Genomic DNA, 26,641 nt, shown 5'->3' on the forward strand with positions numbered 1-26,641 from the left:
GGGAACAGCTATCATTTTGGGGGCTTTATGCAATTATAATGTCCAGCTAAAGGAGCGGGATCAGCCCACTTTTTGCACTCAAGAATTCCCCCATCATAGCACTACAGCAAAGAATCTATCTCAGTTGTGGAACTGTAGCGTACATGATTAATCTAGCCCTGTAACCTGCAAATTATTAAAACTGCATGTTTGCAGAATTTCTTTATGCAAAGGTATGTCGGCAGAGTCCTCACCACTGCAGACATGGGGGCGGAGGCAGTATCCTTGGTTTCTGTATCTGCAGATTCACTTATCTGTGGATCGGGTCTGCAGGGCCCGGAGTGCACACCCCCTCCAGAAGCTCCGGTCCCCTCAGGGGCTTCCACAGGCCTCCCAATAAGGCATTAAAAAGTCACTTCCAGTTTCATAGAGAAACCGGAAGTCATGTGTCTTTTGCTCTAGGGCTCGGAGGACCCTCCGGAGGTGAGGGTGGGGGAGGGTGGGGGAGGAGGCGGTTGCCTCCATCCACGGTTTCACGTAACTGCACCCACAGATGCGGGGTCACATCTGTATAACATTTATTTAAATTTGTGTGTGAAAAAGAGGTCTGTGTAACTCAGAAGCTTGCATCAAATATTTTAAAGAGCAGTTAGAAGAGTAAGATGTTCCACCAGATATATGCCCAGTCAGACCTTGCAGATAATCTACTAGCTAAGCTGCTTGCTATTTAGTGTAGTAATAGCATTCTCAGCCTCCACATGACTTCTGGAACTGCCACAGGCTATTTAGAGCATGGGGTTCAAATCTGAGCTTTTACAGAAGAATCACTGGAAAATGGTAAACAGAAAGAAACCCTTGACTCCTAGCTAAGAGTGTTGCTGAATCACTCATATGCTGTCTTTTCAATCTCAGCTTATCTTTATTCATCAACCTTAGATAATTGAATATATGAATCTATATATACAGAACTACTGGGTAGCAAGAACAGCTGACACCAAGCAGAGATAATGCATGCTTTGTTCAAGTTACATCACAATTTAGCCATAACAGCAATCATGGAAATTAGCATTGCTAACAGATGAAATAAGGAGAAAAAGGACCCTGAAGGGTGAAGCTGCCCGATGAACATGGGAGGCTATAGAAACAGCAGCACCAATTTGCACACAGTTTTATCAGCTCCCACCTTGTTGTTGGCTTAATTTGGAGAAAAGAACAGCTACTGCAGTTTTACTACCTTTTGTGTTTATGAGCTAAATTTCATGCAAATGAAAAACACTCTACAGTATTCAGTTCAATCTTTAGCAGGCAAAGGAGACAAACACCCAACTCTAATGTCAGTTCCAAAGAAACAGGTGTTCTTCAAGGAACATTATGCGTATCTTTGCTTATCCAAGAAGAAAGCAATTCTGTCTTTTACAGTGACATTCATATTTATGTGGATAGAGATGCAGAAGGTAAACCTCTTTTTCTCCTTCACACACAAATCAGAGAAACACTATGGTTAAAAACATTAGGATAGTTTTCCCAGTTGTTGATGCAACTGCCCAAACTTTCTGTGTTGAATAAGTCACAATCTGAGATCTTGTGGGAACTGAGTAGCTCAGTGGGTTGAGGACGAAGTATAGAACTTCTGGCTTTTTGTTTAATGCTATAACTGTGCACTCAGCAAGAGTCCAGAATGCAGAAATACATGTGGCAAACATACCATGAAAGACAAAGTCTATGTGAAACTTTGAAGAAAGATCAGTGAGATTTCCTTTCTTCTCCTGTTCACAGATACTTACAAAACCCACAAAGATGTTGCTCTCTGATGTGATTATTTTTCATGTCATCATCCACATATATTCTCCAATGCCACAGACATGTTACAGTCAGAATAGGCCTTCACTAGGAGAGCTTCCACACTATATTCCTTTAGTGTTTCTTTTCCTCAGCTGGAAGTGGACTTAAAACTGAGCACATGCATAGCACTTAATATAAAACTTTCTTATCCAGCAATGCCCTTCAATTCTTCTGTTTACCCAGAAGTAAGTTCCTTGCAAGCAAAGTCCTAATTGATTTTGCAAGTTCAGATCATGTTATTTGCTTTCCTGTTCAGCACAGCTGAGGGATTAGTGCTGAATAGCCTCAGATTTGCCCCCATACTAGCCTCTCAGAATTTATTTAATTATTTACCACATTGCTATCCCACCTTTCTCCCCCTCAGGACCCCCAAATTACCTCAATGTCTGTTGTTGTTCCCCCAAGAGAAGGGTCTTTTTTTTCTTCACTATTACTTTCTTCTTTTAAACTAATGAACTTCTAAACTTTTACACTAGTGAAATAGCCACTACCTAATAAAAGAAAAATAATGACAAGAATTATCGGAAGCTATTATGCACCACCCCCTACCTGGATTGAATAGGGAAGCAATCGAATCAGCTATTTCAATTAAAGGCAAAAGTCTGAAAAGTTTTTATAGTTCTTTCTCTGTGCACACTGGAGATTCTGGTGTGACAATTTTATTAGACAAAATTGCCATAATGAAGACTGAAAAAATATAGTTGGAGAACTTAGAAAACACAGGAAGTCACCAACGTCATGAAGATGCCCTGTAAACAGTGAGTAAACTAAGGCTGGCAATTGCAGAATGAACACTAGTCTGGAAGTACCCTAGGAATGACGTAGTATTTGGCTCTAGGGAACAACTTCAAGCACAGCAACACAGAAAATGCCTTCCTGTACTGGTGTTATCGGGGGGGGGGGGGTCACCCTTTAATTGGAGAATGCTTGAATGACAGAATCTTTCATTGTTATTACTATTAATAGTTAAAATAGTTGACTAAACCAACATAAGAGTTCTGATGGAACAGACCAAAGGCCTAGCTAACTTAGGGCACAATCCTAACCAGGTCTACTCAGAAGTAAGTCCTATTTTGTTCAATGGGGATTAATCTCACGAAAGTGTGGTTAGGATTGCAGCCTTAGGGTCCTATGTCTCGTGGTGGCCAACCAGATGTTTTTGGGAAGCCCACAAGTAGGCCATGAGGTCATTTCTCCCACAGTTGCTCCCCAATATATCCCCAGTTATCAAATACTATCAGATACCAACTGCAAATTAAATTCCACATAAAATATTGAAGTAAAATGTAAATACCACCAAATATTGAAATTAGAACCAAATGTTCTAATATTTGGATCAACATTCACAGAGAAGAATTGCAACAGTAATTGTTTTGGAGATCAGTTTCTGCTCTCCCTCAGCCAACTTAAACTGAAACACCTAGAGCAGTTTGCCTCTGTTTGAGTGAATACCTATACTTGGGATGTGAAATTTTCTGAGCTGCAGAGTTTTGGGATTCCCTTTTGAAGAGAGAAGCGACTTTTGTCTAACATTCTGTTCTTTTCGCACAGCCGCTATTTCTGCATGCACAGTTGTGAATGAGTGAGACCCCAAGCTCACCAACCCTGCGCTTTTTAACATGAAGTGAATAATTCTCCATATTAAATAATTAAGCATAATAGCTAATCTAGTGCTTCCCACTCTATCAAACTGTGCACAATCATATCAATTTTTTATTACTCATAATAACATTATTAAAACCTTCAAGTGCTAGTCTGGCAATAAATCTGTCACAATGTTGCAGAAATACACAAATTCTCTAGATATATTTGCTAAAGAGGAAACGGGTCCTCTTTCGTGAAGCTCCAACCCACTTTTTCATACTAGATTTTCCCTGCCAGATTAGTTTTCAATCTGCTGTGGGACTAGTTAGCCCAGTGATTTTCAACCTTTTTCACCTCATAGCACACTGGGAAGGTACTAAAACGGTCAAGGCACACCACCGCTTTTTTGACAATTGACAAAGCACGCCACACTGCTGGTGGGAGGCTCACATCCCTCAACGGCTCTACTAATAAATAACCCTCTCCCAAATTCCCACAGCACACCTGGAGACCATTCACAGCACAGTGGTTGAAAATGGCTGGCGTAGCCACATGGCACAGCCCCTTCTAGAGGAAATGAACATAGTTTCTTTTCAGGTATTGTGTACAAAAGTCTGAAAGGGGGCAAGGAGGAGCACCTTCACACTGCTAATCCCAAAAAGCTAATCTCCCAAAGGTTAAAAAATGTGGCACATGAAAGCATTTTCCTGATGACAAATATGGGACAACTACGTAATTTTATACAGTTTGAATATATCCCTTATCTGAAATTCAGAAATCCAAAATACTCAAAAACTCAAAAACTTTTCATCTGTTGTTTGATGTTGTGGATCATTTTTCCACAAGAGGGCAAACAACTGCCATTTTAAGGCAGAACGGTAGCAAGCCCACCTGGTCCACTCAGTCAGTATCCCCAGCCAGTTTTAATTTATTTATTTGGGAATTTCTATACTGCCTTACTCTAAAACCTTTTTTCTTCATAACCTGGTACTCAAGGTGGTTAAAACATAAAAAAATAAAAACATACAAAACACAAAATAAAATTTTTTTTAAAAATCACAGTAGCCCCAAATAGCAGCTGAAATATAAAAGCATGAGACTAACAGCAAAGAAGCAGACACCCTCTGTTATCTTAAACTATCAAATAACTCCCCCACCCTACTCACCACCAAAAGCCTTCAAGCCCCATCAGAAATTGTCCAGGGAGGGGGCTGATTATAATTCACCCTGGAGTTCCACAAATGAGGGGGTCCCTACTGAGAAGGCTCTTCTCACTGCTGCTTCAGCCAAGAGACACACACAAAGGGGCCCCCTGATGATCTTAGGGGACAAACAGGAGAAGACAAGCCTTTAAATACTCTGGCCCCAAGCCATTAAGGACTTTAAAGGTTAAAACCAGCACCTTGATTGGGGCTTGAGCTTTTATCAGTATTGGATTGGGCTTTTATCAGCAAGGATCAAGAGACTACATGGAAGGCTCCACATTTTCAAGAACGCTGTTCACATCCTTGCACTCCACAAGTTGAAAAGAATCCATAAAAATTGAACAAGTAACAGATGATACATCTACAGGAACTGTGAATGTACCCAAGTCATGGCAGATATGAGCAATTTATCCATAGTCCTGCAAATTGGTCACAAAGGGGCCACAAAGTGGTCACTTTATCAAGTGGTTCTCCCACACCTTTGTCTTCGTATGGTCTTCCACACCTTTTTGTGGGCCCAGATGTAACAGGTCCCTTATACCACTAGGAACATCTTTGCACATTCAATAATTCCTCCTACTAGTCAGTGTCTATGCTGTTTCCTTTCATTCACACACTCTGGACTTTCTTGCCACTTGGCTTCACAGTTGTTGAGCTTTCTGCCTAATTTCCAGAAGTCCTATGACAGTATCCCCACAAACTGTTCATTCACATCTTTAACAGAAATTGCATTATACTAACTGGGCAAAGAGGCACTTTTAAAAAGTGGTTCTCCTCTTATGTTTAGTGTATGTGTGTGGGGGGGGGGAAATGTCCCTGTTCACCCAAGAGCAGGTGAACAGGTTGTTGCTAGTGATTCTTCTGCTAGACTGTGAGCCCTTTTGGGACAGGGAGTCATTTAGTTATTTGATTTTCTCTGTAAACTGCTTTATCTAAAGCTCACATTCTATTTTCAGTGCCTTATTGCTCAACAGATTATGGCATATTGCAGGCAATGAGATAATGAGCACAAATGCTCATATATTATGAATTTTAAACTGGCCTCTAAGAGATAATTGAAAAGTGGCAGGGCATTTCATAACGTTGAAAAGCATGAGCAGTGGTGTTCTGGGGAGGGAGGAGGAACAGCGCTAAGTTTTGCAGAGTGCCTCATTGTGTCCTGCAAGCTGCCCCTCCACATTGGAGCCATTCTGGGAGGCAAAAGCAATGCAGAGGAGACACCTCCTGCTTTGTTTGTGAGTGTCCATATGTTCAAATCCACAACGCACACAAAATCTCTCAGAGGGAAGACAAGGCTTGCTAGCCTTCCGGGAACAATCAGATCAGTGGTCAGCAAATGCTAGACATATTACCATGATGTATCTCATAGGCAGTGGATGTACTTTAATGTTCATGTGACCAACACAATTCCCACTGTGCTCTGTGCTGGTATCACTTTTACTGTACTGAGGAGAGGTAAGATTGTAATGCCAACATGGTGGGCATTACACCATGTGTGTATACCCCACACAAATTGTTTCTTCTCTGATTGCTCAGTATGGTTTTCTTTATGGGCAAAGATATCATTTTACCACCAAATAGAAGTAATGCTTGAAAACCCGGAATGAGTTGGCCCACTGAATAGAAAGCCTCAGTATTTCAGTGGCTAGACAGAGGACATTTCTCATTTTTATAAAAAGTGCCAGAAAGGTAAGAGGACTCCCAGAGCTATGGGATATAAACAGCCCTCAGACCTTGGGACCAAACAAGACCACCACCATCCTGTTGCAGAAACACATATATTTCAGCCACCCACCCCAGATGAACTGAAGCATTAGGGCAGTCTCAAGACCTCCAAGGAGGGAATGTACCCGTTTTATGGCATAGTTTGTGTGTCCTGGGAGGGCACTGGGCTTGCCACAGCTTAGCTGACTCTACTGGCATGCTGGAGGGTGTGTATGGATGCATGTGCGAGTGAGAGAGATGTCAGCATGAACTTTTTTTTAAGCAGCTGGTTTGATAGATTTAGAAAAAGAAGCTGTCAGAGTTTGTCTTAACCTGCTTGAATAAATTATTCAATTTATTATTGAATAATAATTGGAGTCTTGCCAAATTCAGGACAGAAACCTTGGCAAGAACCTGCCTATCTACAGCATCAGAGAATCTAGGAAATGACTCATACCCTCATTTCTGAGGTGGAACCAGTACTAACGAGTTGGCATTGTTCTTCAGTACTTAAATAGGAGGCTGGTTTTTATGTACCCACACAAAATAGGGCTAAATCCAATGGGCCTCCAGTGCTGGCATTGAGCTCCAGCACTAATGCTGGGTGTTGTAAATGTGCCATAAAGTATGTTTAAGGTACCCTGTGAGGAGGGAGCGCCAGTGCTGGGCCACTGCTGGATTTGCACTGCCTGGAACAAGGTAAGAGCTCTGGGTGGGCTTTTGGGGTGGGGGTGGAAGCGTTCCAAGACTGGGGGAGAAAATGGCCTGAGAGAGAGGTGGAAATGGTGGCAGGCTCTGCCACCATATCCTATCCTATCTCCTGGCCTGGGCAGCTCGACATGAGATTCCTCAAGGTGGGCACAGAGCCAAGGAGACCCATTGCTGTTGGCTATTGTCTACCTAGGGGGTAAGGGAGGAAATGCTTCCTTCCTCTGAGGAGACCTCCAGCACTGGCCTGGCACCCACAGGTGGTCGCCATTTTAGTGCCACTGGAGCTGTGGGCTTTGGGAACCATAGGATTGGGCTACCCAACATTTCCCATTTACTTTTCATATGGTGCCTTTAGGATGTTACGATTTCACCAATTTAAATAAGTTTCATAAGACCCCTTTGTTGCACGTAAATGTCACCTTGTGATAATTCTTTCACTTAAAATATTGTGTTTGGATTGAACAAAGCATGAGAATGCTAAAGCATTGTGTAATTCTACAATGATAAATCACCAGGATTTTGTGTTTCCAAATGGCATGGATCTTCTACCTATGCTCAACTAAAAAATGAAAGGCTCCTTCAAGCACAGATTGAGACTCCAGTCCAGTCAACAACTGCACAAGTCCATCTCTTGAATGGATGGTGCATAGTGGGATAAGTGATGGGTTTATTACATATTTGCATATCCTCCTGTCCTCCCTTTGACCCCCATAGGTGTACATTGAAAGAATATTTATCAGTACTACCTACCTTGGGTTTGAAGGCAATTAATTTCAGAACCATCTCGACAGTGAAGAGGCCAGTGAACAGCATGTTGAGGATATTCATTGCTTCTTTGAAGATGCAGCTCTGACCATAGTGCTGAAAAACAAACCACCCCATTTTGCAATTGCCAAAGTGAACTGCTTTTAGGGTGCAGATATATTCACCTTTCTCTTTCTAATAGTTTTTTGAAAAGGCTCTCCTTTCCATCCCCAATTTGTTTGAATCTTCCTTATCTTTTAATTAATTTACTTAAAGGAGATTTTACTTCACTATATGGACTTCTGCACAGCTATGATTTGCAGAAAGTGGTTTTCTATCTATCACAGTAAGATGGCCTTTTCAGAATCAGGTCTTTCTAGCCCTGATGATGCTAAAGCTAAAAGGCTCAAAAACCAGATCAGAATGTGGATAAAGCTTTCAGTGGCTATTAAATAGGCAATATCAAGAGTACAATACTTTCAGTAATCCTTTGCCATCATCCAGTATTTATTTAAAATATTTCTAAGCTGTCTTTTTTTCCACAATGTGGCTCTTAAGATATCAGTAAAACAATACTGAAAAAAATTCAGAACACCAATCAAAATAACTACAACACAACAGAACAATAAAATACATAATAAGCAAATAGAAAGGCAAGAAGCTAAGAAACACGGGAGAACCAAGGCAACAAGAGTTTTCACTAGGCACTTAAAAGTGGGCTGGATCTGGACCAGCTGAGCCTCCTGAGATGGCTACCAGAGAGAAAGTCATATCCTGCATGATCCCTACCAACTGTATTCCAGTCAGCAGTAGGATATGGAACAGCCTCCAATGATGAGAGGAAGGTTCAAGCAGGTTGATGTGGAAGAGACAGTCCTGTAGATGCTCAGACCCCCAAGCCTTGTAGGACTTTATAGGTAATAACCAGTGTTCTGAATTGTGCCCAGAAACACACAGGAAACCAATGAATTTCATACAACTCAGATATAATATGCTCTGATCTATGGGCACCCAAAAGCATGCTGATGGTAATTTGTAATTTCTGGACAGTCTTCAGTGGCAATGCCTAGATTGCCTAGTTTGCAGTCCAAACAAGATGTGACTAAGGGCACAATCAAAACTGTGCCTTGGGCCTACGCAAGTCCCTTGCGCTGGCCCGGGAGGGTTGCAAATGTGTCATAAAGGACGTTTGCGCCTCCTTATGAGGAAGCCACATCGGTGCATCCAGATGCGCTGACACACGGGGGCTGAATTCAGTCTCCATGGCAGCTTTCCTGCAGAGTTTTGCATCGGCCTGGCTGGACGATGGGCGGCCCTGGGGGCGGGCAGGCAGGTAGCGAGAGGCGGAGCTGTTTTCCCCCATTCCTGGGAAAATGGAGCGGCTTCAAGCTGCTCTGCTCTCCTCAGACTTGTACCACCTCCTGAGGTAGCGCAAGTCTGAGAAGACCCATTGGGGCCAGCAGCCCTTACCTGAGCTGCTTCTGGCCACTATCCTGCGCTGGATGCAGTGCAAGCCTTCTGGCTTGCCTGTTTCAGCACAGGATAGGATTGCGTCCTAAGGCTGCAATCCTATATATATGTACCTGGGAATAAGCCCCATGGAATTCAGTGGGGCTTACTTTTGAATAGTCGTGCATAGGATTTTGCTATAAGGCATGCATTACTGTAGCCACATCTCTTTTCTTCAGCAAAGGTCTTAGGTTTTCTTACTTACATTGCAATCCTCCCCTAGTCCCACATGTCATGTTCCTATTTGTTTCCCACAATTACTCAGCTACCAAAACAGTAATCCCATAACTATTAAAAACCCTGAGCACTCTGATCAGAATATACGACTACCTGCCAATGCGACATAAGTTATCTTCTCAGTGTCATCTGTACTTCTCAGCCACAGTTTCCAACTTAATATGTATTTTGCTAGATAGATAGCTAGAGAAAGATGCACACTTAAATATATGCTAATTTAGATTCTCCCCCCCCCCCCCCCAATCTGAGAAAACAGTATTTGGAAATGTACACATTTACAAAGTTTTATGCAAAATTGAGATTTTTAGACAATACAGGTGCTGCCTATTTATCTGCATTAGTTCCGTTCCGTGACTCGGCGTGATTAACAAAAAACATGTTATGCTAAATTCCATAGTTATGCAAAGAGGCTGCAGCCTGACACTTCCAGATGGAAGGAAACTAAGGCAGCTGTTATCAATCCCCTCCCCTCCGCTCCGTACTCAGCCCTCCCCGTTGCTAGCTGTCCCGCTGAGCTTTTAAGAGTCCAGCCCTATGTGTTTCTACTCAGAAGTAAGCCCCATTTCAGTCAATGGGGCTTACTCCAAGGAAAGTGTGGAGAGGATTGTAGGCTAAATCGCATGCTTTGCTAACTGGGAAGGCTTGCTTGTGTTGGTGATTGCCTGCACCACCTCAGTGGGGGTGTTGCTTGTGTCCGTGATTGCCTGCACCATCTCAATGGGGGGGGAGGGGAATTTGGCAAACACTTCCTGGGTTTTTTAAAGCAATCCCCTCTGTTGCTACCACACCTGCCCCTGTGTGTGTGTGAGTGAGAGAGCTCGAGCAAGAGTGAGAGAGAGAGCTCCACCTTGCTGCACGTGTTCTGGCTACAGAGATTTTTGCCCCCCCTTCCCCTCTTCAGCCTCTTTGCTGGCTCAGGGGCTCCAGGAATGTTACTGTTCCTTGCAAGGGGAACCTCTTCCAGGGCTCCAGGGCTATTTCTCTGCCTGGGCGAGGCGGAGCCTTTTTGCAGTGTTTTGGGCTGCCTGGAAACGGATTGAGATGCCAGCACAGGGCAAAGGAGGCAAAGGTGTTTGTGACTTTCAGTACCCCCACCCCATTCATGTTGGGACAAATCCGCAGATAAAAAAGCCATGGATAAAGAGGCTGCAACTGTATATGAAAATGTCTACAACTGTATCTGGGAGTTAGGTTTACTTGAAAGGAATGTACATAATTGTCATAATTTATTCTGCCAATAACAATGTCAGTTGTTATGTGGCAAAGCATTCTCTCTGACTTTAGTATCCTCCTGAAAAGAGGCCACGTTGAGGCAGATTCAGGACCCAGCAATGCACTTTCCCTGAAATTATGATTTGTTTCTTTTAAACCAAATTATTTTATTAACAAACTGAACTAAACAAACATGACTCAGTATTATATTTCTGCTGTTATAATGGAGTTGAAAAGTAGACCTCAAAAATTCTACTGTCTTTCCTGTTACACTAAAGCCCCTCTCACTATAACTGTGAACCTCTCCCTTCTCTTGCTTATATTCTAAATGCCAAATGACGTAAATCATTCCCTCTTGCCGTATAAGAAAATGAAGGCTTTAAAGTTGCAATGTTTTATAGTCAGATGAACTTCCCCCACAACTTTTATCTTCTTAAAGTTCCAGCACCTCTCAGCAGCAAAAATTGCATTCTTCATATTTTCTGTCATGAGTTCAAAGGATGTACATACTTTTTAACCTATGGTATTTTTCCAGTTCAATCACTGGCCTGTTTCTACAGCGTGGCAGCTTTCTTGCACAACATACCAAGGTTTTTTCTTTCAAGTTCAGCATCTGGACCATCCATACATCGACTGAGGGCCCAATCCTATCCAACTTTCCAGCACCCCATTGGCATGGCTGCACCCACACTGGAAAAGTGGATAGGATTGACCCTGGGACATCCATTCAGCCTAAGTTGTCCTTTTCTCAGGTCCTCATGCTCTGGTAGGGAGACTACCTAGATTTCATCTACTACAGAATGGGACCAATTTAAGGTATTTCTTATGGTCTGAATCTCACTGCTCACAAAAAGTTTATACTGTCTGGCAATACTAAGATATATAACTTAAAAAAACCCTTGACTTCCGATGGGCGGACTTCCCTCAAATGAGGAGGCTGGTTAGAAGGAGTTTGAAAGGGAAGGTAAAAAGAGTCCAATCTCTCCAGAGTGCACGGAGGCTGCTTAAAACAACAGTAATAGAGGCCCAGCAGAGGTATATACTGCAAAGGAAGAAGGGATCCACTAAATCCAGGAGAGTGCCCACATGGCTAACGAGCCAAGTTAGAGAGGCTGTAAAGGGCAAGAAAGCTTCCTTCCATAAATGGAAGTCTTGCCCTAATGAGGAGAATAAAAAGGAACATAAACTGTGGCAAAAGAAGTGTAAGAAGTGATATAGGAGGCCAAGAGAGGCTATGAGGAACGCATGGCCAGCAAGATTAAGGGGAATAATAAAAGCTTCTTCAAATATGTTAGAAGCAGGAAACCCGCTAGAGAAGCAGTTGGCCCTCTGGATGGTGAGGGAGGGAATGGGGAGATAAAAGGAGACTTAGAGATGGCAGAGAAATGAGTTATTTGCATCTGTCTTCACGTCAGAAGACCTCGGGCAGATACCGCTGCCTGAACGGCCCCTCCTGACCAAGGAATTAAGTCAGATAGAGGTTAAAAGAGAAGATGTTTCAGACCTCACTGATAAATTAAAGATCAATAAGTCACCGGGCCCTGATGGCATCCACCCAAGAGTTATTAAGGAATTGAAGAATGAAGTTCCTGATCTCTTAACTAAAATATGCAACTTGTCTCTCAAAACGGCCACGGTGCCAGAAGATTGGAGGATAGCAAATGTCACACCGATCTTTAAAAAGGGAAAGAGGGGAGACCCGGGAAACAATAGGCCGGTCAGCCTAACATCTATACCGGGTAAGATGGTGGAATGCCTCATCAAAGATAGAATCTCAAAACACATAGACGAACAGGCCTTGCTGAGGGAGAATCAGCATGGCTTCTGTAAGGGTAAGTCTTGCCTCATGAACCCTATAGAATTCTTTGAAAAGGTCAACAGGCATGTGGATGCAGGAGAACCCTTAAACATTATATATCTGGACTTTCAGAAGGCGTTCAACACTGTCCCTCACCAAAGGCTACTAAAAAAACTGCACAGTCAGGGAATTAGAGGGCAGGATAACTCATGGATTGATTACTGGTTGAAGACCAGGAAACAGAGAGTGGGTGTCAATGGGCAATTTTCACAATGGAGAGAAGTGAAAAGCAGTGTGCCCCAAGGATCTGTCCTGGGACCAGTGCTTTTCAACCTCTTCATAAATGACCTGGAGACAGGGTTGAGCAGTGAGGTTGCAAAGTTTGCGGACGACACCAAACTTTTCCGAGTGGTGAAGACCAGAAGTGATTGTGAGGAGCTCCAGAAGGATCTCTCCAGACTGGCAGAATGGGCAGCAAAATGGCAGGTGCGTTTCAATGTCAGTAAGTGTAAAGTCATGCACATTGGGGCAAAAAATCAAAACTTCACATGTAGGCTGATGGGTTCTGAGCTGTCTGTGACAGATCAGGAGAGAGATCTTGGAGTGATGGTGGACAGGTCGATGAAAGTGTCGACCCAATGTGTGGCGGCAGTGAAGAAGGCCAATTCTATACTTGGGATCATTAGAAAAGGTATTGAGAACAAAACGGCTAATATTATAATGCCGTTGTACAAATCTATGGTAAGGCCACACCTGGAGTATTGTATCCAGTTCTGGTCGCCGCATCTCAGAAAAGACAGTGGAAATGGAAAAGGTGCAAAAGAGAGTGACTAAGATGATTACTAGGCTGGGGCACCTTCCTTATGAGGAAAGGCTACGGCGTTTGGGCCTCTTCAGCCTAGAAAAGAGGCGCCTGAGGGGGGACATGATTGAGAGATACAAAATTATGCAGGGGATGGACAGAGTAGATAGATGCTCTTTACACTCTCACATAACACCAGAACCAAGGGACATCCATTAAATTGAGTGTTGGGAGTTAGAAGAGACAAAAGAAGATATTTCTTTACTCAGTGCGTGGTTGGTCTGTGGAACTCCTTGCCACAGGATGTGGTGATGGCATCAGGCCTGGGCGCCTTTAAAAGGGGATTGGATGGGATTGGACAAGTTTCTGGAGGAAAAATCCATTAAGGGTTACAAGCCATGATGTGTATGTGCAACCTCCTGATTTTAGAAATGGGCTATGTCAGAATGCCAGATGCAAGGGAGGGCACCAGGATGAGGTCTCTTGTTATCTGGTGTGCTCCCTGGGGCATTCGGTGGGCCGCTGTGAGATACAGGAAGCTGGACTAGATGGGCCTATGGCCTGATCCAGTGGGGCTGTTCTTATGTTCTTAACTGTACTGTATTCCTTCTCACTGGTGTCACAAAACACCCACTGCTGTGTCTTCAATTGTTTCATTGGGGTGTCTATAAAATACCATCTTGGAATATTGGCTTCCTGCAAATTTGGCAGTTTCAGGCACCATTGATGCCACTTTGGGAGAAAATCATTTGGCACTCTTTAATGCATTTGTGACCCTGCTCCCACAGCTCTTGGAAATGATGCTTCACTCTGATAATGAAGGGAGACAAGAATCCAACCAGGTCAAAGAAGAGTGCTTAGGCTTGTACAAAACATTTTGCATTTTTCTACCAATCATAAATTCTAGCAATGTTTGGATTTCAGATACAAACTTATCATCCTCTGTTTTCCATTTCAAACATGTCTTTCAAGGGCAATGGTTCAAGGCACTAGTGGATACTCCTGTAATGGAATAATTCTCTTCATTTTGCCAGGTTTCAAACAGTTGAAGAGACTTAAAATTAGTTCCCCATTTCCAGAGGTTCATTACTGCTGATGACAGTATTTCTCTCATTCTCACATAGATGCCGTGAACTTCACCTGCACTGTTAACTCCTGAAATAAAGATTGTTGTGCTTACAGTTCTGTTGGGCCAGCAGGGGGTGCTGGCTGTCCTTGACATAGAGGTCCACTGGCTACGCTCACCCTTCGAAGCAGGCAAAGGAAGCCACCAAAGGGGGGGGGAGGCACCCTTTCATGGGAAGAAGCATCCAACATTATTCTGTTTTTTTGTGACCTATCCTCCTTGATGACTGCATGAAGAGGAAGATGGTAGATTACTTTGTCCAGTTTACATATGGATTAACTGCTAACATCTTCAGTGAAGCCTTCATTGAGGTGCTTTTCAATGACATCCAGGCTCCAACAAACCCAGCTGCCTCCTCACCTATGAGGAGAGGAGAGGGGAGAGACTCTTTTGTTAAAATGAAAAATTACTCTCAATGCTACTGGATGGAAATTGCTAAAAACAGGACTGGAAGCAGGAAGGAAGGAGTCTGTGTTCTGCAAAAGATGACCCAGAGGAAGACCCCACCTTTCTTCATAGATGACATTGGGAGGGAAAGGAGATGGGGCAGAGCTGAATATTTTTGCTCCATTTGTGCAGAGGTGCTGCAGAGATTGTCTTCACATCAGCCCCTGCCTGATTTGAGCACCAAGACACATGCTTCTCTTTGTGAAAGCACAATTTGCTCTCTCCTACTGCCCCAGCCAGCATCAGGTCAGCAAGTCAGCAGGAAGGTGCTTCTAGCTTAATTAGTGTTCCTCTTCTCTCTTGCATGCTGATGTTTCCAGGCAATCTAATCTCTCTCCACTCTATTCCATATGTACACACCAAAGGAAAAAAAACACAAAAACCAAACGAGGGGGTAAAATGTCTTCATTGAAAGTCACATTCAACTGATTAGCAAGATTCTTCTTGTAGATAGGATCTCCTGAACATCTCTGTGTTGCTGTTTAAGAATTTGACAGTCTGCAGCAAAGTTTCCCAATTCAAAGGGGGAGAGCCCTAGATTTTTCCACCAGTGATGTTCAGTTGACTATTACTATATTCAGGCTTAGCAGCTTGTTTTGTGGCCATTGAAAACTAAATCATTCCTTGCAAATCTGTCCAGTAGGATTTTCATTAGGATTCATCATTTGCCTCTGATAGTTATTCAACTGCACTAACTGCTGGTCTACCCAGGTAGGATTTTAAATAATTAAAGTTATCTAGCTTTTTTATTTGGTGTTCTGTTGAATGGAGATTTCAGATTGGCTCCAAAATCCTTGCCAGTGGCTGACATCTTCTTAAAAATATTCCAATCATTAATTTTGGGGGACTGAAGGACTTCTCTTGTTCTTGAAATAGCTGAGAGTGCCCTGTCTGCTTCTTCATTAGTGTTCCATGAGCTTTCCATGTGATAATGCGATTCTGTACTTCCTTCACCTCTTGGTCTTGGTCTAGTTCAGTTAAAATCTCTTCCTTTGCTGTGAACTGACTTGAACATTTTCAAGTAGAGATACATCAACATTAGTTTGTTTAGTTCACATCTATTTTTTTGGAACCCAATCCTAAATCCAATTTTAGGGCCCAATCCTATCCAACTTTCCAACTCCGGTATAACCACAATGCAACCTCATGGTAAGGGAACACATGTTCCCATACCTTGAGAAGGTCCCAGTGACTGCCCCTCCACCATGGGATACAGCATACACCCCACTGGCACAACTGGAAAATTGGATAGGATTGGGTCCCCAGTTGTCAGTTTTCTAGTTACAGCCCTTTAGCATTTTCGTCTCTCCAGAGCTCCAACCCTGTTTCTTCTAAGTCTGGCATCAAGTCAGGTTTTGGCATCAAAAAATGTTGAGGCAGATTCAGGTTCTTTTCTTAAACAGAATTGTTTATTATCAAACTGAGCTACATGATTTACACATCTCAGCTATTATATCTCTGTTGATATAACTGACTTGATAATCAGGCCTCCAAAAGACTCTTCTAGTTTTTCTTTCTGTTTCCTGTTACACTAAACCTCTCCCACTATGACTGTTAACACTTCTCTTATTTCTATTCTAAGCGCATTCCCCCTTGAGCTTAATCATTCCCCCTAATCAATCCTCCTTGCTCCGTAAGAAAATTAAAGTTTCAACAGGCCACATTTTGGGTCTTCTGTAAAATTCCTCAGACATTACTTTCTTCTCCTTCACCTGATGATTAAGATTTAATAGCAATTAAACAGTTTCTAGATCATAAATATTATTCTAAACTGAACACTGTAAATCACAATCCAGTACTTTCCAACTTCTAACCTACCTGCATGGCCAGGCAGATGGTATTTAGCAAGATGAGGACAAACATCAGGTATTCGAAATAGGTGGAGTTCACGACATACCACACTTTGTACTGATACTGGTTTTTAGGGATATACCTCCTTAGAGGGCGGGCTTTCAAGGCATACTCTACACACTGGCGCTGTTAAGGAAAAAACAGTGGGTTAGATGCTCCGTCTATAACATTTCCATGATACGTCCTCAAGTGTACTATTTTTTAGATTAGAAATTCTCAAAAGGGAAGCTACACTCCTTTACATTAATCGTGATATTAAAAGCAGGAAGGTGTTTTGTGCAGAGTATTACCTAATAATCTAAAGACTTTTATGGCATCTCAAACACTCAAAGCTTTTATGGGCTAGAGTCCACTTTATCAACCAATGAAGAGAGATCTACTCTATGATTGGAGATGCCAAAAAAAATCTGTTAGACTTTAAGGAGCTGAAAGAAAATTTTGTTTTTGTAGCAATGAGCTAACATGGCTACCATTCTGAAAGCATGATCAGCCAAAGCAACAGTAATGATACTTGGTGTTTGTTTATTTAAAACAGGGATGCTCACACTTTTTTGGCTCAAGAGCTACTTTGAAACCCAGCAAGGCCTGGAGATCTACCAGAGTTTTTTTTACAATGTTCGCGCCATCATAACATATAACATTTATGTGTACAATGTATGTTGGTGTACCTTGAGCCTCACTGAGTATAACAGGACTTACTCCTGAGTAGACATGCCTAGGATTAGGCTGTGAGGCTGCAATCCTAGCCACACTTACCTGGGAGTAAGCCCCATTGAGTACAATGGGCCTTACTCCGGCGTTTCCTCCCAGAGGCACCTGAAGGGGGGGTCGGCACTCCGAGATCTACTCATTTTGCCTCGCGATCTACCGGTAGATCGCGATCCACCTATTGAGCACCCCTGATTTAATAGATTTTTATCCTGCCTTTCCTCTGCCGGAGCAGATGTCCAAGGTGGCTTACAATTTATAGAAAAAAACACACTATAAAAAAACAATGAATAAAACAAACAAACAAACCAATTGGAGGAGAGCAAAACTTTTAACACTCGAGGAACTGCTATAGAGGCACAGTAGTTTATGCATTTCATGTCTTCCAAGCACTTCATAAGCAAACACAAATACAAACTGAAGGACCATCAACCACCTGCAGAGATGAGGCATCAGAGTTTAGGCTTTCAGGTGGACTTCTAACAAGAAAATATTTTGCCTGTGAGAGGAATCCCTTTCACAGCTTTTGTTTGTACCATTAGATGTATTTCATTTCTTCAATCACATCATGAAGCTATTAGCATTACCTGGTTCTTGTCCAGCTCACAGTTCTTGTACTCCTGCTCTCCTTGCTCCTGAAAAGTGACGATGACGAAACCAACGAAGATGTTCATCATGAAGAAAGCGATGATGATGATGTAGATAATGAAGAAAATGGAGATTTCTACCCTGTGGTTATAGATGGGCCCCACATCTTCCATATGAGAATCAATGGATCGGTACAGCAGTCTAGAAAAAAGGAGAGAATGCCAAGACAGACACTAAGGGCTCTTCCTGGTTACCTATCTGCAGAGACTGGAATTACTGCTTGGAGGGACACCTGCGTCCACACTGGACCCTGCCAATCCACAGGGCTGAGAGTGACCAGTGTGGGGCAAGATTGAGCTGTACAGCCTGGATCACCAGTTTCCTAAAATAATAATGAAGGTAATCCAGAAAAAACAATAGTACCCTTGCCATTTTCTTGGATACCTTTCACAGTTCCAGTTACAGCATACTCCTGACACCTGAAGAAGCATGCCAAATGCTTCCCCCTACCCAATGATTTGCCAGCCTCTGCTTCTCCCACTCCCCAATGTTCTAAGTCAGCACTCTTTCCCCCTCCACACTCTGCCTCCCTCTTCCTTTTCCAGACCAGGGAGTGGAAGAGAAGGAGGAGCAGTGGGGGCAAGTACAGTAGGTGGAAAGAAATGGGCACTCTCCACCAACCTGCTTCCTGAGGTCACCAGTTCAGTTGGCCTCATAGCTGAGCTGCTCTGATTCCAGTTATATATTGCAGGTCTTAATAGGAAGCATGGGAAACCTACTGAACATGCCATTTGAAATTTTCAGCAGTTTTCAACACAGTGGACTTGTGAATGCTTCAGTGAATGTCAAGAATGAACTCACCATATCCCCATATTCCCTTTGAAAATGGTGTTCAATTAAAAGAAGATCATTTGAACATACTGTAGCATACATAAGACTGGTCTGATGGGTGAGTTAACCAAAAAACTCAAGTTTGCCAAATTTAAAAAGCTGAATTTGCCCTAAATACTCACTCTGGCCAGCCTTCAAAAGTTGAAACAGTGAAAAGGGCCATCATGGCAGTGAGGACGTTGTCAAAATCAAATTTGCTGTTTTCCCAGCTTCGAGGCTGAATCAATGGTTGAGAAACTTCTCCATCCTTGTAAGTGATAAAATTGCCCCTGTTAAGAGAAGGAAGGTATGGGAAAAACAAAGCAGGAGAGCATGAAGTTTTCGGCATTAGATTCAATTAAACTTAAGATCTATTTAATCTGCTATGTAAACCACTTTTTTGAACTTTTTTTCTTGAAAGGCAGTATATAAATATTCAATAATAGGTTAGATAAGAGTAAGGAACTCACTTGCATTCTGCTTCTGTTTGCTTGGAGCTATCAGTACAGCTGTATAGTTTGCCCTAGAAGAGGACGAAAACAGACAAATCACAAACCTTCTAACTACTGAGCACCAAATTATGTTTTAATGAGTGTCTCACAAAGAATATGCTTTGTGTTTTTTCACCTGTTGATATTTAAAGTTTTCAACAGATCTAAATTTATCCCTTGTTCAGAATCTGCTGCTACCCACTGCCATTAACAGTTGTGCTGTTCTGTAGCTGATTTATGAAATGTCAAGAACTTTGTTGCAAGACACTGCATACTGGGAATATTAAAAAAATTGTATCTCACCTCTTCTACAACTCAGCAAATTTTACAAAAAAATGGCACAAGTGGAAAACTCACTCAACTTTCCATTGGATCTTTACTATTTACTTTGAATGGTTTTTGGCACATCTCCATTGTGACTCAATAAATCTTGAAAAATTATATATGTTTGTGCTTATGTGATATGTGCTTCTGATAGGTATATCATCCACTTGGGCACTTGCCTTGGCAAGCGAACGGCAATAAATAAATAAGTTTCATATATGAACAATGTTTGAAAAGTATGTAGAATCAGGGTGGGACAAACTAGACATGAATTCAACCACCAAACTATTTCAACATACACAAATCCATGAAAAGGACAACTCAGGTCAGTTTCAACATATAGAAATAACATAAGAATCTGTCATTCATTTGCTCTTCAGCTGAGCTCAGCTTGTTCATTTACTTTTGTTAGATTAGTTTTTGGCTTCTGAAGTTTGATCAATTTTCCAGTTAAATGCAGAGCTAAGGTATGTAGATCAAGATCTTTATAATTTTTACTTAACTGGCTTATTAGCAGTTATTTGTTTATTTCTAGGTCACTTTTCTTTCCTAAAACCTTCAAAGCAATGTAGTACATAAATTAAAAAAATCACAGTAAAATAAATAAATGTAGTCAGTCGTCAGTATGGAGAGACAGGATTGGGAGCAGACACCTCGACAGCTGTTGCCCTCTTCAGGATTCCAACTGCAAGTCTTGGTACAGTCCCTGCTCTGGAGAAGCGTAAGATCAAAGATTTTTCCACTGGTGTGAGGAGGAAAGCTTCCTGTTCCTTTCTCTCCCCACCCCTAAAGGCCAGGCACAGCAGCCAAGCATGTGTTAAGAGCACGAAGTTAGGATGCACTAAGGACAGCACAGGGTAAGCAGCGAGGAATATAATTAATGATGAGTGAGCTCTGAATGGAGACAATAAGGAGATCTGACATAGATGAGCATAATATGAATTGAAATTCTACCATTAGAGAAATTTGATATATCCTCCTTTGAAAAAAACGGGACAAAGTATTATAAATTATTGAGTGGAAAAAAATGTGAGGATGTATGACATTCTCTAATGCGAACTACCTGATCTGACATATAGATGAATTTACTCAGTTGATTTAATATTGTCAAGTTTTGAATGTGATTTCTTATAACAGGAGTAGGCAATCTATGGCCCAAGAGCAGGATCCAGCCTACCATCCAAAATAGTCTGGCTCATAATCTCAAAAAGATCTATCCACTGGGCCTGCGGTGATCCTAAAAAAAGAATTCAAGTTTGTAATTCTATGTCTGTAAGGCTTACAGCAGTGCTTCCTAATCTTTGGAGTCTATTCTCTCCCCCATCCCCATGACCTCCTTGTGACTCAGAACACCTCCCAGATGCAAATGGAAGTTGCTGATGCAAACTGGAACTGGCTTCTGGTCAATTCCAAGAGGCCTTCTGAGGAGGTTGGGAGGCCCATGTGATCTCCAGAGGACTCGACATGGTCTCCAGGTAAGTTTTTGTGGCACCACAACCCTGGTCCCCCACAGATTTCATATCCTGTTTCAAAGACACATGATTCTAAACAGGACAGCCAGATATTTGCAGCTTTTGAGTTCTGCTTCAAAACCTGATTAGCAAATAGTACTGGAATACTTAAAAATATCTTTTTTTCCAGCCTACTTTGTACCATTCATTCAATAACTTTGCTACTGATACCCAGTATCAGTTTCAGTTTCCAGTTCTTTAGATAACTTCACATGGCTCTGCAATCCAAGTAGTTACACATTCACTGACAATGGTGGCATCTATTGTGTGGACTCTTTAGACTGCAATTGGAAAAGTGCCACTGATTTTCTTCTTGCATTGACACACCCCATCCGTTTTTTATCATCGTCATCATCAGCTTCCATGAAGTAAGGATAACTATGGAAGTGCTGCTATATAGGGTGTATGCACATCTGACTGGGTATGTAGAGTGGATAAACAAAAATGGTAGGTCCTTTAATGTGAACTCTCTAGGGAGCAACTTGAATTGCCCCTAGACAGTGATATTCAAAACGTTGATAATTAATGGTTCCTAAAAAAAATGGGGAAAAGGAATGCACTTTTAAACATGTGAAAACGGGGGAAAACTGTGCAATTTTAGCTCAGACTTCATTTTAAACCTCAGTCTAAAGCAAAGCATACAAAATATCTACTAGGTTTTTCAGAGTTTAAGGCGAATAAATCAGTCACTTTTATAATTCTGTGTGATGATAGAATTGAATGTGGGCAAACTGCTTTATTTTCCTCTTTCATCAAATCTCTCCATACCAAACCTGCCTCCTTTTCTGACAAACAAATAGTTCCATTGAAGATAAAATTAGAAATAAGATTCATGGCTTTTACCTTGAACAACTGAACTCCAATGCAGGCAAACATGAACTGTAACAATGTGGTGACGATCACAATGTTCCCAATGGTTCGGATGGCTACAAACACACATTGTACCACATGCTGCAGAAGTCAGAAGTATATAAAGTCAGTAGAAATAAATACACAGAGGTCAGAATAAATACATAAATACCCTATCACATTGCCATCTTTTTATATAGCCACGTGAAATCTCTGAGAATGGAAAAGGAAAGTCCATGAACTATAGACTGTGCTCTTACAAACAGCAGAGAATACAGAAACCTGTCCGGTGTCATTTATTTAGGTACCTCACAATTGGTAGAGATTTTCCAACCTTTTAAAATGCTTGAACAGCAACTGTTACCCTGCACATGCCTGATCTCATCTGATCTCAGAAGCTAAGCAGGGCCAGGCCTGGTTAGTACTTGGATGGGAGACTGTCTGGGAATGCCAGGTGCTCTAGGCTTAAACCATAGTCTTTCGAGACTGAAGGTTGCCAACCAAAATGCTTGTCAAATTTTTAACGTTTGTGTCTTTGAAAAAAGGTTATAAACTACCCCTGAAAGCAGTATTTTTGGAAAGAGGCTCCATCAACAGTATGTTATCTTCACCTAGGTCAGGAACTGGCAGCCCATGACTTGCAACTGGCCCATGGTGTGGCCAGTTGCAGTGTCATGGTGGAGAAAACCCCATTCCAGATTCTCCTTTCTCATTTGCCTTATGCTGACTAATCTCTCTTCCCTAATTGACTGTTAGTTGATTCCAATGAACTGTGATATGAAATAGCTTGTCCATCACATGCAGGTCCTCATTCAAATTCAAATCCATTAAGGACCAGCACATTACACTGGATTGTCTGGTCTGCATGGGCAGGAATTCTGCACAATGCACAGATACCCTGCATACACAAACACTTGCACACTATGGCAGGGATACCTGCAATATACAGGTTCTCTATTCTATTCTGTCATACTGGTGCACATTTTGCTAGTTAATTTCTGTGAAAACCAGTTCCCAATGTTCTGCTACACTGTTATGTCATCAAGGGAGAGGAACCACTGAATAATTTAAAAAATAACGTGAGCTCCAATCTAGGACAAAGTTGAGTGGGTGAAAAATCTGATTTTCAGGCCAGTAGGGGGCAGGGTTAACTTCCACCTGAGCATTGATACTTATCAAAGAATGAACAGGTGCCATTCAGTCTTATGGAGAAAGATAGTGCTGGGCTTAATGAAGCCGTGACAACACAACCAGCCTGTACAAAAAGCAAACCCTTGATCCCTGCCTCTGTGTTCGTAGCACAGGAACGCATTGAGCATTTCTGTACAGCACAGAAATGCATTGCAGCCCTCCCAGATTAGGGAAACAGGAGGCTTATTCATTTGCCCTAGAGGAGCTACATAAAGCTATTTGAAGTTAGTATCTCTTTAATATATTTGTCAGACATTTTCTAACCTTTAGTCCTTTGGCCCTGTTGATGGCCCTCAGTGGTCTGAGCACTCGCAGGACTCGAAGTATCTTCACTACATTGATGGCACTAGACCTGGAGGAGAACAGCAGCAGCAACTCAGGTTTTGCAGCCCTTGTGGAAATTTGAACTGAATATTTGCTTTGACTACAAGGTGAGTTCACCATACATTACAAGTGGACATGTAATGAAATGTACTTTATCAGCACAATCCTATACATGTTTACTCAGAAGTAAGACCTACTGTGCTCAATGAGAAAGTGCATACAAATTTGCAGCCTTTACGGCTGAGCAGGGATCCAAATACAGACATCCCTGATCCAACATTTCACCCTCATCCCATGCCTTCTAGCTCTTTTGTCTTCAAGAAAAGTCTTAATACGTGAAGGGCATTAAAGCAGAGGCTGCCAAAGTAGTCCCTGTGGGTCTGTGAGAGGGCATGGTTGCACCACTCCACGTTCTTACTGCCTGGCTTCCACACCATTAGCCTGGCATTATGAAAGGGGAAACCTACAGAACAAAAGGGAGTGGAAGAGAGAGCATCTCTTATTCCTCATACCTGCACTTCCTCTCCTACCCCTTCCCCTTGAAACACAAGTGGGTGCTGAGCCCTGCAGAGCTTCAAAGAGCAACACACCAAGGAAAAGAGGAAAAAGGAAGGTGAGGAGAAAGCGCTGGAGGCTAGGTGGTAGCAGCAGGGCTCATGGAATATAGTAGGATGGATAGTTAGAAAGTGCCTGTGTGATTATGTGTGGAAGGTGTATGTACATGGATGGATGGGTGGAAGGTATGTGTGTGCAGGTTTTGGATGGATAGATGGATAAAAGGTGCGTGCATGTGGATGGATGGGTGAAAGGTGCGTGCATGCATACAGGTTCTCATTTTGTGCCTGGGCCTTGTCCCTAGCCATTTGCAGTGGTACCTGCCATTCCTTCTCAAAATTCCTGTTGTGCCCGCAGTCTCTAGGAGGTTGACACCTGGCCCCCTCCAACTTTTAGGGGCACCTGAAGCAAAAGCCCTGCTTGGGAATCCGGCAACAGATGGAAGCAAGTCTTGTTTTATGCTACCATCCTCAGCAACAGTGACTATACCGAATGAGTCACCTATCTGGGCAGTGGTGGAGTTCGGTTATAGTAGCAAAACATCCTCTTTCTTCCCTCAGCACCATTTCCCAATTCCTTGGTTCCTGGTATTTCATTGTAAGAGAGAAGGGAATATCCAGGATTCGTGAAATGGTTCAGGGGAAACAGTAGTGTAGCTGGGCCAGCTGGTGCCTGTGGCCAAATGATGCAATGATGCCCCTGCATCATTGCATCATCTCCATGCACCTGTGCTGCCCTCCCCCTCCCCCACGCGTGCACAGCCCTGGCCCCATAAATGGTTTGATTTGGAACTGTATGGGAACAAGGGCAGGCAGGCTGATTTTGCAGCATTTGCTGTGTGCCCCAGGTAAGAGTTCTCACCTTCCAGCTAAGATGGCGGAAAACCGCCATCCTGCCACAGGGGCACAATGTACCACTCCTGCTTAGTTACAGCACTGAAGGGAAAGAACAGGACAGCATGCTGCTGCAAGTGTACCCCTGTGCCTGGTGGTAAGCTAACTAGATGTATTCCCAATCAGAGGTGTATCAATTGCGGAGCACCTGCCCTGGGGAGCACCTACCACACAGAGCAGGGCACCTGCCACTGGAGTGGATGTTTCCTGTGGACCAGCCCCAAATAGCTTCCCTTACAGTCGTGCAGCAAAAACACTGCTCTCCAGGCAGTCTTCTGAGGTCCCTACTGCCTGTTCTGGCTTGTGTGGAAGTTCCTTGCCCCGGGCACTGTTTTGTTTAATTGCACTTCTGCTCCCAAGCCCTGGTTTACCAGGTAGTGAGGAGCAGTGGTAGTCTATCACAGGGGTGCCCAAACCCCGGCCCTGGGGTCACTTGTGGCCCTCGAGGACTCCCAATGTGGCCCTCAGGGAGCTCCCAGTCTCCAATGAGCCTCTGGCCCTCCAGAGACTTGCTGGGGCCCACACTGGCCCAACGCAACTGCTTTCAGTGTGAGGGCGACTGTTTGACCTCTCGTGTTAGCTGTGGGATGAGGGCTCCCTCCACTGCTTGCTGTTTCACGTCTGTGATGCAGTAGCAGCAGCAAAGAAAAGGCCAGCCTTGCTTTGTGCAAGGCCTTTTATAGGCCTTGAGCTATTGCAAGACCTTCATTCATTCATATATGTTAATCTTTAATATATTCATTTATGTAAACTTATGTAAATTTATTCAAATTTTAAATGTAAATTAATTCTTTTTTCCCCTGGCCCCCAACATGATGTCAGAGAGATGATGTGGCCCTCATGCCAAAAACTTTGGACACCCCTGGTCTATCAGATTGGGCATGGGCCTCTCTCTCTGGCTCATGATCCACCAGCCCCTTCCTGTGGAGACACTCCTGACCCTCAGGCTAAAGAAACAGAAATCCTTTCCCTGGCTAAAACATTCTATTCTCTCTTGATACTGCAAAGCACCAGGGGGACGGGACACCCTGGAAATAAGGTAGGCACATTTAAACTAGCTAAAATCCATGCAATTGATATTTTTGGGAGGATGGGAAATGTGTACAATGACTTTATTCAATTATTCGTAACCCTTGAATATGGTTCCTTCTTAATGAATAGTTCATGGGACCAGCAAGAAAGATCTTGTTCATTTTACTACTGTATGCTGCAAGGCAAATGTTTACGTCCTGGCCACTGAGAGTGGGAATTGTTCGCATTTGCATTCACTTGTATTTCTTGACATTTAGATTGTCTTAAATTTATGCCTTAATTCAGTACTTAATGGAGATTTTTGCTACTGAATAGTCCATTAGTTTAGATACTGCATTCATAAGTAAGTCACCAAAAGGAGAGAGTGGTGGGAGTTATCGGCCACTGTACTGCTGAACTGAATGCAGAATATCGTATTGATAAAGAGGGAATGGAGGACTTCCTTAGACAGGACAGGCTGCCAAATGAACTGTAGACACATTACAAAAGTGTTGCCAAGCTGTCGTCATCACAAGACAGTTTAAGATAAGGATGCTGAGAAGTACTTCACCAAA

At 42.7% G+C, this 26,641-nt stretch overlaps 1 protein-coding gene across 18 annotated transcripts in view; it reads right to left on the bottom strand.

Moving 5' to 3' along the window:
- Positions 1-26,641, bottom strand: part of CACNA1C (calcium voltage-gated channel subunit alpha1 C) — a 605,715-nt gene that overhangs the window by 66,754 nt on the left and 512,320 nt on the right. For all 18 annotated transcript variants that reach the window (XM_066634593.1, XM_066634583.1, XM_066634587.1 and 15 more), the window contains 7 exons: positions 23,548-23,635; positions 22,087-22,194; positions 19,388-19,440; positions 19,061-19,207; positions 18,047-18,248; positions 16,719-16,877; positions 7,776-7,886 (listed from right to left, as the gene is read on the bottom strand). In XM_066634593.1, coding sequence (XP_066490690.1) covers positions 7,776-7,886; positions 16,719-16,877; positions 18,047-18,248; positions 19,061-19,207; positions 19,388-19,440; positions 22,087-22,194; positions 23,548-23,635 — 868 coding nt within the window. The remainder of the gene's footprint in view (positions 1-7,775; positions 7,887-16,718; positions 16,878-18,046; positions 18,249-19,060; positions 19,208-19,387; positions 19,441-22,086; positions 22,195-23,547; positions 23,636-26,641) is intronic.

The sequence above is a fragment of the Tiliqua scincoides genome, chromosome 7, assembly GCF_035046505.1.
Source record: "Tiliqua scincoides isolate rTilSci1 chromosome 7, rTilSci1.hap2, whole genome shotgun sequence".
NCBI lineage: Eukaryota > Metazoa > Chordata > Lepidosauria > Squamata > Scincidae > Tiliqua > Tiliqua scincoides.